Source organism: Trematomus bernacchii, unplaced genomic scaffold, assembly GCF_902827165.1.
Source record: "Trematomus bernacchii unplaced genomic scaffold, fTreBer1.1, whole genome shotgun sequence".
Classification (NCBI taxonomy): domain Eukaryota; kingdom Metazoa; phylum Chordata; class Actinopteri; order Perciformes; family Nototheniidae; genus Trematomus; species Trematomus bernacchii.
Window position 1 is genome coordinate 10,640,234 of NW_022987727.1, and position 19,148 is coordinate 10,659,381.

The 19,148-nt window shown below is 38.4% G+C and overlaps 1 protein-coding gene across 4 annotated transcripts in view; it reads right to left on the reverse strand.

The window, feature by feature from the left end:
* Positions 1-393: 393 nt before the first annotated feature.
* Positions 394-19,148, reverse strand: part of LOC117494541 (copine-9-like) — a 120,528-nt gene continuing 101,773 nt past the window's right edge. For all 4 annotated transcript variants that reach the window (XM_034145510.1, XM_034145511.1, XM_034145513.1 and 1 more), the window contains 4 exons: positions 18,316-18,418; positions 17,496-17,553; positions 12,307-12,380; positions 394-4,692 (listed from right to left, as the gene is read on the reverse strand). In XM_034145510.1, the coding sequence (XP_034001401.1) occupies positions 4,510-4,692; positions 12,307-12,380; positions 17,496-17,553; positions 18,316-18,418 (418 nt within the window). In that variant the 3' untranslated portion in view covers positions 394-4,509. The remainder of the gene's footprint in view (positions 4,693-12,306; positions 12,381-17,495; positions 17,554-18,315; positions 18,419-19,148) is intronic.

The window sequence follows — 19,148 nt, forward strand, 5'->3', positions numbered from 1 at the left end:
CTGCGCGTCAAATACCGCCGCCGATGGGAATACATTGCAATCAGTTGAAAGCTCTTTGCGTCCGTTTATGAAGCTGAAGGAGACTCGGTGCATCTCAACTGCACGCCAAAGGACCCTGACCAAGCGTCGCTATTGGACTACTTTGTTGCATCTGACACATTTTTAAACCTACTTTTTCCTGTTAATTCATAGTAAACTTAAGTGTAATGAAGGTGTTGGAGGTTTCTGCTACCTCACTGCTTACATAAGTCCATCTGGCACACAGAGATGAAGCCATTATTACAATTTCAGACTTTTATATAATTTATATTTACATCACAACTCTGTCAGGACCTATATTTATTTGCTTAAGTGCTGTAAATCAGTCGTGAGGCAAACATTATGAATAGTTAAGTGTCTTCAAGATCTTTAATCTGTTTAGTGAATCAACCATTTCAAGCCAGAACTCATTTTCATGGGAGGGGGCTCAGCACTGAGGAGTGTAACAGAATAATTCACTTCCAGGAATACAGCATAACACACTAAATCATCTTTCTGCAGACAAACAACAACATAAACTTATCAGACTGTGTCACTTTATGTTTGATATTACTATATTGCAGTTCATCAGGAGAAAGGAGAATACACAAATGTAGTCAAACCTTATATCAAAACACAACATATTTGTCAAACAGTTAATTTATACGGAAGCCCTGAGAGGCAAAATTAATCGGGGATCATTTATCTTGGTCTGATCTAATTTGCTTTCTCTCCTGTTTGTTACGTAAGAACAGGTTAACACAAGGTAAATCATTATAGGTATGTATGTTTAGAGTGCATGGAATGTAATACCTGGGATGAAAACATTAGGGTTAGGGTCCTTTACAGTAGATAAAACATCTCTTCAGCCTCTTGTGGTCGAAATTAGTATTACAACAACCAAGACTAAATATGATTTTGACAAAATAAAATATTGACCAAAACCTTATTTTTACAGGTTTCAAAGATTAAAAAAAATGTTCTTGAGTCATAAACAAAGTTGAAAGACAATGGAGATCAAACTAAGGCAAGAGAAAAAAATAATCATTCTGGTGATCCATTTTCTCTCAAGGCTTCCGTATTTGTAGTTCAAACTTCTACATTCTTATTTATTGGACATTCATAAAAACGTCAACATACAATATAGATTTATTTTTAGATACACACATGTAAAAGGCTTTCCTAGCTCTACTGTAAGCAAACGAGCGGAAAACATATCATCATGTACTGTATCGTATATATATATACAATTAAAATTATCATTGCTTAAACACTATGGGCAGCATATACACATATAGAGCCATAAGACAAAGGTAAGAGACGGACAAAAATGCTCTCCTTGTACAAAATTCACACTAAGTGCCATCGGAATACTCTTTGATACCATTAGTGTCTTGCAGAGACCTTACTTGTTTATTACTGTGTGACCCTGGGAGCTTTCCATATCATTTCAAAATATCAAAAATACATGTCTCTTAGTGACGTTCCATTTATTTAATATTTTCTGCAAGACGCTGCACACAAGTTCTGAAATCTACAAATGAAAATGTACAGTGACACAAGAGAAATGCATATTATTTCGAGATATACTTCTCTTTTCCTTTTTTTTTTTTTTCCACAATCAGTTGCAATGACAACGACTACTTGAACACCTGACGGCGTTTCTCAACATGCAACATCTTTTAACGGTCAACCCTAATGATTGTACAAGTTTAGAAAAACCAATACATGGCACATGGAACAGCATAAACACCCCTCTAAGCCACCACCATCACACTGATAGTCTTCAAAAAGGAGACGTCACATTTTACATGAGAACATACGTGTTTGTAGTTCTTTACAACGCCGGAATTCACTGCACATACCATCAACTATATCAGTAAGGACAGTTGCATCAGGTCTGTACTGTGTGAGTTAGTATAGGAATGTACAGTAGTCATGCATAATAAAGATACCCTGCTATACATATGATGAACACTAGGTGGAATACTTTGCCCATTGGAATACAGCTCCAGTCTGCCTGGGAATAAAATGTCATGTCATGGCAGGGGAGAGGGAGGGACATGCAGAGGGAAACATTACACTGGGATCAGGTATATTGCTTTTTCGGAGAATGTGCATTTGGGATTGATTAAGATGTATTCGCAAAGAAAAAATAAACTTCGGATAAACTCAAAGTAACAATCCTTTTTCCTCATCTGCCACCATCTGTTTCTCCCATATATCTTTCTCCCATATATCTTTCCCTGCTGAGATCAAACTAATGGATTGATCTCTTCCCTTTGTCAGTAAATGTCTCCTCACCCTTATGGCCCATTTTTCTTTTCTTTCCATTCGTCACTCACTATCTGACACATCCATCTCTCGTCCTTTTACTCCCCCCTCCTCCCTGTCCCTTCCTTCCTTCCTTCCTTCCTCCCTCCTCCTCCTCCTCTCTGCAGGGCAGCCGGAGAGACTGGCATTTCTCTAACAGCAGGGGGGGAATCTGCACCCAGGTTCAGCCCACGCTGGGCAAAGATAAAGGGGGGTGGGGGGTTGTTGTGTAGCAGACAGAGGTGTGTATGTGTGTGTTTGTCTAAGCACTGTCTGAAGGTCTGTAATAATGAACACGTGACCGGAACCCCCGCATTACACCCGCAAACACTTGTCTGCTCCCCTCTGTGTGACTTCCACATCACAATATTCCTCTCGTCACTAATTCATCTGGTCGGATTAATCCGGGGGGTTTCAAAGTCGGACACTGTGGCCCCCTCAAACAGAATCGAGACAACTGCAACCCCCACTCCTGCAATATTAATGGATTTGTCACTCCTGTTATTATTCTTTGATGGACTGTCATTCGGGGGAGAACCTGACTCAAATGTTGCCACTAGGTTCCAATTACAGGGGCTGTAAACAAGAAATATGATGTCGGTTTACAGATTGTTGAGTCCCATTTTTTGGACTGGATTTGTTCACATTTTGACAATCATTATGAGTATGCTGAATCAGATAGGCGTATTAGCAGTTCCTGTTTACAATGTAGTCACAGATGTACATAAAACGATAACGGGCCACTATGATACTGGAGACTACCTAAAAACCGTTAGAACTGAATGTTCTTGAAGATGACGTTACCATATAACATAACGGAATTGTAAATAAGGGTTTTAGGGAGTTTCTCTTCTTACAAATAGTTTTAGTTTTTTAATTGACTACTACAGTTATTTGAAATTTAATTGAGAATGCCATATAGTCGAATTGGAAACTAATTGTGTAATGTAGGTATATATAGTGAACAATAACATTTAGGGTTGAAGGTCCTATATAGACATCACTTCAACCTCTTGTGGCCAAATGAGTATAACAACAACAACAGAGACTGAAACAAAATCATGACCATAAACAAAATGTTTGAAGAAAAAGTATTCTGGCCAAACCTTTGGTTCCAACTTGGTTGGTTAAATGCAGTGTCTTGACTTCATTGCAAATTCATTGGTGTTTACACACTATGGACACGGAGATAGTGATATCTCCTGAAATTGAGTCGAAGTGAATCTGAAAATATGTGTATTGTGTTTAAGTGATTCATGACTTGCAGAAGGAGTATAATGTTTGACAGAAATTGCGACAAACGGGCATTAGAAGTATCTAAATTGACGCCATGAGCTGCATGTCACATCCACTGTTGCAGCTCTAACTGTTGACGGTGGAAATAAGTGGAACAAATCAACACACCAAACTACCCAGAATGTCACTTCTGTCCCTCTACACCCCCACCCCCACCCCTCAACTCTTCTTCATCCCCTGGGAAGGTGCGTCTCACAGTTCCAAAACCTGAACGGATTGTTTGCCAGCCTCTATTTCAGTTTCAAGAGATTCGAAACTGCTTGACAATAACGATGATGGTATACTGTAAATCACAAACACCTGTCCTCACAACGACCAGTCTCTCTAATGTGTTACAGTCAGAGCTCGGCCAAAAATACCCACAGAGCACCTGATGCAAGCTGGCATCTATTGCTCATCAAGAGCTCTGCTTTCATTTGGGGACTAGCTTCTATTTAATTTAGTGTCTGGCACTTTCTTGCACTCCTGCCAAATGTAACTGGTGTCAAGACTTGGCGAGGACAAGGACAAAGGAAAAAAAACTCTGCTTTAAAAGTCCCTCAGGAGGGGAATTAACAGACACATCTGAAATGTCAAGCTGTGAGTGATTGTCATTGGGGCGCAAGAGGGGGCAGTTGTGGCTCAGGCTTACTGCTCTGTAAAGTAATGCTATGTAACAGGGTGAGTTAGAGAAGGGGAGATGAAGAACAGCAGCGGGTGAGTCAAGGATGAGCGCCTGCTGCATCGTATGGTACGCCCCCCATCGACGATAAGACAGGAAGAGGGCAAGTCACGGGTCGATCCTTCCGCTCCTTTTAAAGTGACAAATGACTGTATGGGAGGTGAGTGTAGATAAGCAGAGAGGGGAAGAGAGAGTCAGGGTGGAGAGGCAGAGTGTGGGAGTCACATATGCCGATGTAGCTCCGGTAGAGGTGAGGTGGAGAGGGCCGGGCGCGGTTCAACTCCTCGGCTCTTCATGAAGGACAGCAGCTGGTCGGGGATCTCGGCTAGGACGTCTTTAGCCAGCCGCGCCATGCTCAGGACCTGGTTACCAGATCTGTCGATGTAGTCTCTGAACGGAACAAACTGGAGAGGGAGGAACAATAGTTTAGATTCATTTGCTATGGTTTGTATATTGATAAGGTCCCTGTTTGGAGGCATCATGAACAAAGGATAACTTGAGTCTTTGTCACAATGTAATTTCAACAAGCCATTATTCAGACAGGAAATCCATCCTCTTTAGACAACCTCTTTAATGTTCAATATGGCTTCATTAATTCTCACTTAAGCGCTGTGTTTGATAGATCATACAAGTCTAAAGAATCTAATTTGTTATGGCTTCAGTGAGAATGTTATCATTGGATGAATTCCTATTTTGAAGATAAAAAGCTATTCATAATACATTAAAGAAGACCTAATTATGCTCATTTTCAGGTTCATATTTGTTTTTTGTGCCAGCTCCTCTTTTCACCCTCTGTCTGAAACCAGAGCCCAGTCTGCTCTGATTGGTTAGTTGTTCAGCTCTGTTGAGATTGGTCAACTGCTTAGAGATGTCCCGCCCCTTAGCCTATCAAGTACAATGTGTTGGAGCGGTAGTGTTACATAATGATGTCACTGTGTTAGGGAATTCAATAAAGGCGGCGTTACAGGCAAGGGGGCAAACCATTTAAATGCACAAAAAAACGAAATAACACTACAGGAAACGGAAAACCAAAAAATAATAATTGGGTCCCTTTAAATGTAATTAAGCTGATACCATCCAAAGGGACTTACAACATTTTTTTCATTTCCTTTCATGTAATCGTTTATTTAGCAGGGACAATGCACATTAATGAACACTTAAAACAAAAAAATGCAAATAGTGTAAATATGCCGGATTTTAGCTTGGAGCTAATTTCAATTATACACATAGCAAAAACAAATACATGATATGCAAAAAGTGCAAAAGAGCAAGAGAAGCACACACAAGCATTTACCACATGGCAGTACAATCTAGCAGCAACGACATATAAAGCGCAAGAGGAGATACAAGAGCTACCTAAAGTGCAAGAGGAGATACCCCTGTATTAAAGTGCATTTAGCGGTGATTGCACGTCTATGTAAAACGGATCTGCAAATACGCAAAATATGTTCACAAATAAAAAAAAGATCAGTGAATACTATAATTAATTTACAAATAAACAAAAGGAATTTGTGAATATCTCTTTAACATTGACAACTTTCGATCAGGCATTTGTGAATCCATTTTGTATTTGTCAACCAAAAATGCGCTTGTGGATCTCAAATCTCTGCTTGTGGATCGTCTTTTTACACACACAGAGTTTTGAGACAAACTTTCCGCCAGTCTCGACCGAAATCTGCTCGGGGGGGCAGTTCATGTAAACATTTATAAAAAATACACATACTTTTAAAAGACTTAAAATTGTCAAAACTCAAGAAATTGTGTTTTTCAAGGATGAAAAAAGTGGTGGTATGAATTTGGCTTTCTGTCAAAAACCTTGATAGCTCTCTTGGCTGTTCTATTGGTTTCAGGTTTGTGGCACAAGCAAACGACCAGTTTGTCAAACAGTATTCAATGTGGGATAGAATCATACAGTGGAGGTATGACTTTGCAGCACTGACAATTAAGAAGGGTCTGATTTGTTTAAAATGTTGCAAGTTGAATTTAAGTGCAATTAATAAGAATAAGTGCAATTAAACAAAAAGATACAAACTTGGAACAAAAGAAAATGCAGGTATTACTAGTTCAAAAAGCCAAATAATTATAAGTGCTGTTGCATTAGTTTCAAATGAGCTAAACCCTTTGAGTACTACAATTGTGTGTGTGTGTGTGTGTGTGTGTGTGTGTGTGTGTGTGTGTGTGTGTGTGTGTGTGTGTGTGTGTGTGTGTTAGGTTTAATGGCAAAACAGGTGTTTTTTTTTTAATTCTGCAATGGATGAAAAGGAGGCGTGTGGCGTAGTGGTCTAGTGCGTTGGTGTTCGGGTGTTCGGATCAGGGTGGGTTTAAAGGTTTAAAACCCACTGCAGTCAGCATGTCGTTGTGTCCCTGGGCAAGACACTTCACCCCAAATTGCTCCTGTGGGGATTGCCCACAGTATTGAGTATGTAAGTAACATGTAATGTAATAATGATTACATTCAGACTGTCTACTAGAATTATTGCTTGATTTTAGTGTTGATTTTTGCTATACAGTATAAGCCAAAAAGCTATAAAAAAAAGACATATACAGTACATAATGCTTCATTAAGACTTGACAGGATTTTTACCAAACAATTACCCACAATGCCGGTGACATATTTGGCCCCTGGTTCACGAGAGGGAGTTGAAAGTAATGTGATTAAGGAAGAGAAGTGTTTTCTGATCTCTCCCCGGATGCATCACTGATGGATTTTTAAACTTATCTTGCCGCTGAAGCTTTAATTAATGACCATCATGAGCATGAGGGCTGCCCGCCCCCACTTCATCTCACAGTGAATCCCCTTAATCATTTTCTCATTATTTTCATCTCTATTTGAAGGTTATTTGTGCTCCCAACTTTATTATGGGAGACAGTACAGACACACGTTGTGTCCATTTGTAATTTTGCTCACATGCTGTAGTTTGGGGTTTTATTTACATTTTTAGTTCATTAATGCTGGTGGCAACAACAAGGTGCAAATATATTTTGAACAGACTGAACTGAAAAAAATCCTATTCAACTATTAAGTTAAAATTGGCTTGATAACATTATTTTAAAGTCTTTTTTTCCTAATGGATGAATATTAATTTAAAAGTATGATGTTTTTTTAAAGTTTAGATATGCCATGTTGGAGGTGATGGGAGACTTACCAATTACCTACTGTAGGACGCAACATTTGAACACATTATGTAAAAGCCCTTATTTTATTATATATAATTCAAAACCCCCATGAACTCTGTCCATTTAGCAGCAACACTGTTTCAGAATAGGAGAATTATTAATACCTGTTCATATTTGGATTTGTATACTGCAATTACAACCCCAACATACATTTCAGTAATAACACATATTGGACATAACTTCATCAGAATACTATAATCAACACCTCTGTATTCTACACACGTCTCCACCTGTTCTCTGGTAAATAACTTGGACATTGAATATATGCAAAGCTTTCTGTGCTAAAAGTTGCTTAAACTTAATCAAACCTAAGACTAGCCGCCTTTAGCTTAGCTGAGTGATGTAGTCCATTACTTTAGCATTTTACTTCTGGCATTTGCATTTACGCTTCAAAAATCACATAGTTGTGTAAATATGGAGATCATCCTTCCGAACAAAACGTGAATCATAAACGTGTGTTGGACACAGATCTTATTTTCTGCAATATACTGAAATCCAATGGGTAAATTCCATTGCTTTTTGCAGAGGGAGCACTGTGATGCTAACTTTCGGGTCAGCAAAAATACGTCATCATTGCACCACTCTATATGACTTTAATATTAAACAGGAATTTCAATGCAGGGGAGGCAGACATTATATGTTATTAAAAACAACAAGAATACATGGAGACGTCGAATGATTGCACTTTTTTTTGGCCAAGCAAAATCATTATAAAATGAATGTCATAATAATGTAAAAGGCAATCCAGGGATTACTGTGAGCAAAATTAAGTGTGGGGGCAGGACTATGATTAACATTATGGAAAATATGATGGCATTATCAATACAGCATCAATACTTGTTTTTCAATGTTAATAATATCCTAATTGTTAGCTGTAATTTGCCCTTCGTGGTGTATATTTGACAGATAGTCTTCAGATATATATCTTTCACTGTCATTGTATATTTACTTATTATGTTTTAATTCTATTTTGAGATAGTTTAGTTTATATTTAATGTTTATGTCTGTTTATTTCGTACTCCTTTTCATTTTCACATTGTGTGCATTGCCTTGTTTGCATGATGCTTTATCCCAATTTATTCCTAAATTGGGATCAATAAAGTATATCTTATCTTATATGAACACATACATGATCCAACCTGATGTGGGCCTAGTGGTGGGCCGTCAGGGTCAGCAAGGCCTTCTCTGCTGGCCTAAACACTATCAGAATCAGTGACTAACCTTTTAATATAATTTTTTTCATGAACTAAAATATTTCCAATAGTTTATACTCTTTATTTTATAGCTTTTCTCTGTGTTGCACTGCCTCTAGCAATGGTTGTCAATGTTGGAGCTTTTATCCAATCATATTTAAGTCAGAATGTGTTGCTGGGTCAAAGGAATCTGCCTAAGACCTTCAGAATCAATAGTGCGGACCTTGTAGCTTAAAATAAATGGCAATGAAACTGTTGCGTTGACAATCAGATTTTGAGTTGGCAATGCTGGCAAACACTAGCATGTGTAGCGACCGTCTAGCAACGGAATCTGTAGCTTCCTTGGCGACCTGCACAAGGTAAAATATTTCCGTTTAGATTTTAAAGCAGTTTTTTCAACCCACAATGGCTGAAAGCGGAGGAGAAATGGATTTGGTGAAGCTGTCGCAGCCGGGGAAAGGGTTTGTCCGCCACTTTCGATTCACTAACTACGAGCGGTACCTTCGCTCACAGTCTCCGAGGAGGACTGCAAACTCTATTGCAGTGCTGCGGTGAAAGGAGCGTTGTTGAATTGTGTTATCTGGGTTTCTTGCTTTAATGATGGCATTCATTCTCACTACATTATATACCTGTCTGTGATGCAACGCCCTGTTATACCGCGTTTCTGTACAATATCAATCGTTTCTATAGCTGTGACGTCATAATGATGGTATTAAGAGGTGGATTCATTCAGGTAGGAAACTACTGATGGTGTGAAATGCACACAGTTTGTTGCATTATTGTAATGCATTGATGTTTTACAAAAAAGTCTGTAGGTCTAAGTTACTTCTGAGTCAGGAGTAGCAAAACAAAAGCAGAAACTTAGAAGTGTGTAGTAATTTGATGATACCCTCATGCCGTATAATTGAAATCGACACAGTTGAAATAACTAGACACGGTGAATAGCCTCTGCCACCTGCTAGAATTACATTTTGGTTATCTTACAGTATATACTTAGATATCTCCTCGAGAAGACACTCTGCATTTATCTTTCTAAGTGCTCATTTTTCATTATACCCTATGCTCTGCCACTTTCCCTCTCCTACTACAGTACAGTATAGTAATAAAAGATAAATCCCACTTGTTGTGAGACGACGAGGCTCCATTAAAAATAAACCTATTTTGAGTGAATTACTGAGTTTAGGCACGTTAATAAAGTTGACTACAGCAAATTCATATTTGTTAGTGCTTTCATGTCAATTCGGCGAACATATGATACATTAAATGATCGTGAGGATGATGATTTAAAATCGTTTGTTTGAGCCGGGCTGGATTTCCTGATGAAAAAACAAACCGATTATTTTTGTAGTTGTAGTACGCCAAGCTCCAAGTACGTGGATTAAACAACATTATTTTGTTAAATAAAAACAAGGTGATGTTTTGTAAATGATTACATGTCTCTTATTTAGCACAGAATATGATCCTATCCGTGAAGATCCGCTATATGAGATATATCTATCAGCTGTTTATTTCACATGAGTTCCAGTGTGGCAGCTTTTTAATCACTGCTCCCCCTGGTGGATCCATGATCCATTGCAGCTGGTTTCATTATAATTTATCAAGGGGGCGTATCAAGTCATGCGGGGGGTTTTCCTTTCAGCGAGGGCCCACCCCGTGCCGATCACGGCCGCACATCGGTAGGGGTGTCCGAAATGAGGTGCTACATCTGTATGCACAAATTCAAAAGGACATTGTTATCACAGGCCATTGTATTTGTGTTCTCAACTCAGGCTTTTTCTAAAATTACTATTCACTGTTGTCCTGGGGTTTCTGCTCGCTCCTTATGAAAACTCACAGCAAAACAATTTGAAGAAAGAGCTGGCTTTGTGTGTGTGTGTGTGTGTGTGTGTGTGTGTGTGTGTGTGTGTGTGTGTGTGTGTGTGTGTGTGTGTGTTGTGTGTGTGTGTGTGTGTGTGTGTGTGTGTGTGTGTGTGTGTGTGTGTGTGTGTGTGTGTGTGCATGTGTGTCACAAGAGAGTCACTCTTGTTGACTTTAACTGTAATGATGGATGTGGAAGAGCTTTTGAGAGCAGACTGGGGTAGGAAATGTCTTGCTAGTTTTTCGACAAAAACATCATTTTTTTCAGCACAAAATGTACTTTTTAGCAATATGTATTAAACTGTGTTGGTGAAATGAAATTCTGGATGACAGAAGTTGACGTGGAACTTATTTTTGTCCTGGATTGTGGTAAAAGTGACTTCAAACAAAACCACTTGTCAAGGTAAATCATACTACCATGGCTTGGGTTAAAATGTGTATGTCTGTTGCCGACTTACACACTGTGCGTGTGTACATTACGTGTTTTACGTTGTTGACGTAAGTGAATGATGTTAGCTTAAAAAATAAAAAGCTAATATTAATTGTCTTTGAAAATGGAAACAAACTGCGGCCTCCTGGGTAAAATATTTGGGTTGGACCCATCAATCTACACCAACCTTGCTAATTGGATCTTGATTGAAAACAGACATGTTGTACATAAAAAACAATTGTTGTTCCGGACAAAACTGCTTTGTTTACTTGATTGCTGTGAAATGTACAAATGGATGGAAATGTGATTTTTTTGTAATACTGACTGACAAATCCATATACTAGCTGAAGATGGATTCTTCAAGGAGCCAACACAGAACCTTTCAAAATAAAATGTTATAGGTCTGATACAAACACCTTTTTATAAATACATTTTTGAAAGGAGCGTGTATTTATGAATTCATTTTGAATAATAAAATGCGGTCCATGTAGCCTGTCACATAAAAATGTAGAACAAAAGCACTCTACGGTACATACACCTATTTACCTATCCATTAGATTACGTTTTTTCAACACATTTCATAAAGCTTTCCATTAAAGTAAAAACACAAAACCAATTCATTATTTATCTCGGGATGTCTCTGTTTTTTATATTGGACAGGTGGATTTTTTTGATTTGTTAGATACAAAACCTTTTTTGTAGATACAATTTTCAAAGAAGCTAGTCTTACTTAATGTATTTCTAATAATAAAATAAGGTAAATGTTGGGCATCAAAAAAAGTTATACAATACAATAATTTATTAAAAAAAAGGTCTCCATGGAAATGTAACTTATGTTTTAAGAAATATTTAGTTTTTTATGTTTTCTTTTATGTTATGTTAGGACACTATTACAGCCAATTTTGATAAACCTGTCCAATATAATGAGAAAAATGTGAATTCCATTGTAATTTCATTTGTTTTAGGTTGGAGAGTAGTTTTTTGCGTTGTACTATTGTTGTTTTTTAGTAGATATAATTTTGACAGAAGTTCAATTTTAATATATGAATTTCAAATATTTCAATGTGCTGCATGCTGCACTCCACATAATGATGTATGCAATGTATCTGAAATATGTGGGATTAAATGAGTTAAACTTAGCCCTTTGGTTTACTCTTGGCCCATGGACTTTTGAGTGGTGTGTACTAATAAAACCAGAGCCCACCATAGCTGGGTACTGTATATTGCATGAGGCAGTTCCCAGTGTGAGTCTGTTGTGAATGCCAGCCTTCCTCCTGCGGGGATAACTCCCCGTGCAGCTGCTGTTGACACAAACATGCTCAGGTCTAACCTGCCACGATAAACAGAATTATGGTGAGTACCTGTACAATGTCTCTCTCCGCAAGCCGTCCTCTTGAGGACACTCTCACCTCGTCACCATCCAGCTCCTCCATAGCTAAAAGGAGAGAAAGTGACAGGGAGAGAGCATGACTCAAAAGTGGAACCACTGAGGGAGAACTTAAAAGAGGGTACAAGATGTTCTTTTGGATTTCCACAACATATTTGCTGAAGTGGAACGCAGATTTAGGAGTAAGAACAGGTATTCAGCAGGGAATGATTGGAACACTTTGTATACCAACAAAGAAAAAGCCATTTCTTAAACAAAACTCATTACCCAAAATAATCCTGGCCACGTCTGGAAGTTCAATAGCTTAAACAGCACCTGCTCTTAAATTGCGCTCTGATAGAGGAGTCATTCTGGCACAATAGCTTACAGTATTTCCTGCATCTGGGAAAAAGCATGGAGGTGTGCCGCTGTCATGGGAAATTGGCTTAGCATAAAGAGAGGTTAAACCTGCAAAAAGGCACTGACAAAACAAGAAAATATTAGAGGGCCAAAAAAATCCCTTATATGATTTTCTTTTTTAAAACAGGATGACATTTCGAGAAACATGCTGATCTCTCCTAGGATTTATGAGGCCTCCACTTTGTATGATAAATCTCTGACTAATCAGATCAGATACATAATGTAATCACGGCAAAATAATAATGATAAGAAAGACAGACTATTGTGCTGTTTATTTGTGTTTGCAAAAATGCATGTGAACTACAGAGAATAACACTAAAGGGGACATTGGTTCAGCTGCTCAAGTGGTTTCCTGTTTGCTCACAAGAGTCTTATTAAGTCAGCTAAAAGCCAAGGTCAAAGTCAAATGGTGCCTTTCATTTAAAATGTCACACATATTTGCATTCATAACAATGTCAAAGTTGTTGAATTTAATTATATTTAACATTTAACTATATTCAGTGCATGCACCTGCTGCTTCCTGTGGGTCGAGCACTAGTGGTGCCATATCTTGTTAAGAAGGTCCCCATATTAAAAAAATACATTCAGCCTTTTTGTAAGGATACATGCTTTGTGTAATACTGAGGAACGTTTTTTTAATTTTGTATTTATTTAACCTTTATTTAACCAGATAAAAGCATTGAGATAAAATCTCATTTTCAATGCTGACCTGGCCAAGAAGGCAGCAACGTTACACATAACACATAACACAAACATATCAAATACAGAGAACACAACTAAGTAAACAAAAGACGAAAAGCAGTCACAACATTGTGCACATTAGGACAGTAAGAAAGGTACACTACTTATTACTGCAAGAGCAGCTGGTGGTGAGGACTTCAGACAACTTCAATTTAAAACATGCTATTGGGACAAGTGCCCTCAGTTTGAGTCTTGATTGAAGGTCATTCCAAGACCAAGGACCATAATAAAAAAGACTCCTTTTTCCAGCCTCAGTCCGCACAGCAGGAACCTGGAACCGTATCCAGGCACTGGATCTGAGGTTGTAAGAGTCACAAACTGGGGCAAATCTGACACATATGTACAGAGGAAGCTTACCTAAAATGGCTTTATACATTAATAAAAACCAGTGCTGCATCCTACGCATAGTAAGTGAGGACCATCCAGTTAGGGTATACAGTGTGCAATGATGAGTCCTATAGGGTGCATTTGATATATAACGCAGTGCAGCATGGTAAAGTGGGTCAAGTTTGGCCAAAACAGTGGGACAGGCAAATCTATAAATGGTATCACCGTAGTCCAGCTGGGACAGGAATAAGCCAGAGACCAACCTTTTACGGGATGAAGTTGAAAAACAACATTTAAGTCTGTAAAGGAAGCCAAGAGTGAATTTCAATTTCTTTGTTAAAACTTCAATATGGTGTTTAAAGTTCAGATTACTGTCCAACCAAAAGCCCAGATATTTGTAGGTATCAACAAACTCAACAGAAACGCCATCAAGGGTGTCAATGGAGAGGCAAGAGGAGGACGCTGACTTGGGAGCAAAAAGCATTGCTTTGGTTTTCTTACTGTTCAATAGCAGTTTGGAATCAAGAAGCGCATGCTGCAGCGTGATAAAATCTGATTTTAAATTGGAAACGGCCATATCGAAAGAAGGAGCACATGAGTATACAATAGTGTCATCAGCATACATATGATAGGTAGAAAAATTGCATCTGATTATAAATATTGTTTACATATAATAAAAAGAGCAATAGAGCCCTGTGGAACTCCCTTCTCCAAGGTGACAGGGTCAGAGACAGTACTGCCCAACCTGACGCATTGAGTTTGGTCGGTTAGATAACTCTGAAACCAGCAAATGGCATGTTATGCCAGGCTGGGACCTTCTCAATATAACTATGTTATTGAATTACAGTTTCCAGATTTAGAGAGGCTTATCGTCTCTTCTGCAATTATTAGAAGATGTACCCACGTTAAGTAAATTGGCCAAAATCAGAGGAAGTCCAAGGGAGGTCTTCCTCAGATATAATACAGTGAAAGTCTTGTTAGTTAGTGGTTCATATCCAGCATGCATTAGCTAAGAAACGATAAGGATGTTGGTGTGTTGGCTAATGTAAGGAAAATGTATGTGTGGTCATGTGCAAACGTATATATAGTTTGTTAATTGGATAATTCATATCCTGCAAGACTCCTAAAGACGTCATGAGATAAAGACCTTTCCACTGCTGGAACATATTAACATATCAACTATCTCTGCCACGTATGTTTCAAGTGTATGTTTGTGTGTGTTTTACGTGTATAAAGCACACAAGATCTTTCTAGTCTGGGGGGCATTCCCACGATTGGCTGCTGTGGCAGAAGGTGATGTACTCCATTATTATTTGTTGTTGCGCAACTGAATAATAATTAATCTCAACCATATCTGTGTTTGTGTTTTATTGATCTCTCTCTCTGTGTTAACATTTCAAGTTGGTGAGCCATTAATTGCGCTAACAGGCATTATGACCGAAACGAGACACCAACATAACGTTAGACAGAATGTGGTGATCTACAGTGTCAAATGCTTTGGCTAGGTCAATAAACAATGCAACACAAACTGATTTCTTATCCAAAGCAGCCTTAATATCGTCTAAGACTTTCAGACTGGCAGTCACAGTACTGTGCTTTGATCTGAATCCAGATTGCATAGGGTTAAGGATGTTGTGTGAATTTAAAAAGAGCTTTAGCTGAGTAGAAACTAGGGACTCAAGAATCTTTGATAACACAGAAAGATTTGAGATGGGTCGATAGTTATTCAACTCAGTGGGATCACCAGCTTTCAAGAGGGGCGATACCAGAGCTTGCTTCCACACAGCTGGCAGTGTGTGAGTGGACAGGGAGGGATTAAAAATATCAGTTACTGGTTGTGCTATAATCTGAGTTGCAATTTTTAAAAAGAAAGGGTCGAGGCCGTCAGGCCCGGCAGACTTTTTAGGATCAATTGAGTGCAAACCCTGTAAGACTTCGGAGACCGAGAAAGAAGCAAAATCAAAAATAGGAGAGATCATCTCTTGACTAGGGCTGTGAGTACGACCATTTAGAGAGTCATGACTTTGCTCATCAAAAATGTGACCAGCCTTTTTGAAATGAGCATTAAAGGCATTAGACATACCATCTGAATCTGAAATAAAAGAATCACTGACCTTCAGTTTTTGTGGGAAACTAGAAACCTTCTTGTTCTGAAGTGATTTAATTGTTTTCCAGAATTTAGAATGGTCATTAAAACAATCAGTGGTTAAGCTCAGATAGTAATCAGCTTTAGCTTTTTTAATAAGGGCAGAACATTTATTTCTGAGGACACGAAAAAGAAGCCAGTCATCACTAGTGTTAGACTTTCTAGCTAAGGACCATTGCTTATTTCGATCATGAATGAGCTCAGATAGTTCTCTAGTAGACCATGGAGTGTTCCTATTCTTAACTCTGAATTTTCTAAGGGGGGCATGTCTATTAATAATCGATAAAAAGTGATCAATAAAGAATTAGACAGCAACAGATAGAATTAACGCTATGAAGTGCCATTTAACCTCCGCCAGATCGTGTAGGAAAGCCTGCTCAGAGAAGTGTTTGAAGCAGCGCCTGAGTACGATAAGACCCTTGGCTTTGGGCAACTTAGTGCTCCTAACACAAGCGATAGTGCAATGGTCACACATACACAGGTATTTATTAGCTTTCTTGATGTGTGTGACAATTCTTTCCACAAACAATTAGCATTTTAGGGCACTACTGTCAAACAGAAAAGATTTAGGTAAAAGTCAAGCCACGGTAAAGACTTTGAGAAACTCTTCATTGACATGTAGGTGGGCAAACAGAAGTCTTCGGCTTGTAACCTATTTCCTTTGGGAGGGGTTAAAAAGAGCATGTAAAAGTCAACCAGCAATGTCCAATCACTGCACAAAGTGTTACCTGATGTGCAAGTTATTCTTTTGGATTGGTTTAAATTATATTTATGTTTAAAAACAGCTCTCGGGTTGCTTAGGGTGAGATTAAAGTCGTTTTTTTGAATAATCTGTGACATGGCTAAATAAGAAAGATTATTCTTGCTCTAATAATTGCATTACAGTTTGATCATGATTGTGAGGAACATTTCTGGGGGAATCTGTTTATTTAAGCTTATTAGCTTAAGGCCTATGGCATTTTACAATGCATAAATTAGCCTAGCGGCCATGTCTTTTAATCTTACTTTAATTTGCATGCACATTTTTCAGCCTAATGTTAAAAAAGAGCAACTTTTATTATTATTATTATTATTTTCTTTATAATTATTATATTATATTTGAATTCTAATGGAGCTGAAGCTTGAAGCTTACATCCACATATTTGAATTCTGTCTCTATGGTCCGCCTTTGGTGAAACCCAATGATAAAAGTAGTGGAGAGAAGCTATCGTGACAGCAAACAAAGTAAAGATTATCTTTGTTTTGTGTTTGCGGGTGGTATGGGGCAGTGTGGCATCTTATACACAATGCTTTTCTTATTTTTGAAAAAAATCCTGACTTTGAATATCGATACAAGATGTTAGATTTCAAGATTTAAGACCAATCAGATCAAACTTTTTGTGGTTTTCCCCTGTTCATTCCAAATATAGCTGAATTGCTTTTAGGGCCCTCTCCACTGCATGACTGTGACACTGATTAAACGTTTGGTCTTCTGAAGATTAACTGACTCCTCAAGATTGCTCATGATGACATGAAGAATTATAGACCTGCTCCGAAAGCAGAACACTCACCATCAAACTCAGCAGGTCCAACACCTACGATGATTATGGACAGGGGGAGTGATGAGGCCTGTGCAGGAGACAGAAGAAAGACCACCAGTTCATTAATAATACCCTTAGATAATATTAATGCATATATAAGCTTCAGGTGAATCCTCTTTCTACAGAGCTAGATTATTCTGGTATAGTAAGCATTGTGTTGATTCAAATGTGTTTTTAAATCTAAAGGGGAAGCTTTTACCTGAGCCTAAAACAACAATTCCTTTTATTTTCCAAGCCGTAACTCTACATGACACAAAATTGTGCAAATGGAGAAAAAAAAAAAGAAAAATAATTGTATCATTATTAGGATTAAAAAGCTATTGGGACGTAGAAAAAAACAATTATTTACTTTTAATATGTCTCTGCAAGAAAACATCACTCAGAAGCGACCTAATTAGATCAGACTCCTCTCAAACTCTAATTTGACATTATAAACAACTACTATAGATCTCACTACAAAAGTATGATCAATTATGATTAAACAAAAAAAAAAACGTTCCTTTCCCTGGTGTCATTCTTCAAGAGAGAATTTAAGTTTTATTTCTACTGTTTTTCTGAAGTACAAAGTGCTGGGACATGACAACATATTTTTATCCAAACACCATAAAACAATTTTTAATCAGTAGCAGGAGACACTGAGGGAAGAGCATTGCTATCCATCAGTCTCTGTTCATATGTGTGTGTGAGGGAGTGTGTGTGTGTGTGTGTGTGTGTGTGTGTGTGTGTGTGTGTGTGTGTGTGTGTGTGTGTGTGTGTGTGTGTGTGTGTGTGTGTGTGTCCATTTACTCACATTGACCACAGCCTCTTTGGTCTGGACCATGTCAGATATCACTCCATCTGTGATCATCAGCAGCACAAAGTACTGAGAGCCATCTGTAATCTCTGCTGCACAGCTGGGGAACACACACACACACACACACACACACACACACACACACACACACACACACACACACACACACACACACATCCAGGTCAGAGCTAACATTCTGCCTGAGTAGCACACCTGCATGTTGGTCTTCAAAGTGACCCTTCGCCCTTCCTGATGTTGTGTTCCACATACCGAGTCACTTGCACCCTTTTTATAGTTCTCCTTTCTGCTCTCTACATGCTGATAATAAATGACTTAAGGAAAACATTCTCCCATAATCCAGTAATAACATCACTGTCTGTGATGGTATAGATGTATCAAACCTTATTGCATATCAACCAACACTGTCAGTAAAAAGCATAGGAAACTAATGAAATAATGAGTGTTCAAAAAATACTACAAGGTCACTAAAATACTACATTACAAAAGTCCTGGATTCAAATAGTTATTTAAAGAGGACCTAATTTGCTTTCTGGGGATTCCCCTTCCTTGTAGTGTGTTTTTTACGCCTCCATTGGACTCCTGCATTTACTTCCGTAACATAGTAACATCACAATGTAACAATTGCGCTTCTACTGGCTATACTTCAACACATACGTGATAGGCTAAGGGGCGGGACATTTCCGACACATTTCTAAGTGATTTACCAATCACAACAGAGCAGGCCAGCTAACCAATCAGAGCAGACTGGGCTCTGGTTTCAGACAGAGGGTGAAAAGAGGTGCTGCAGCACAGGCAGTATGAGAAATATG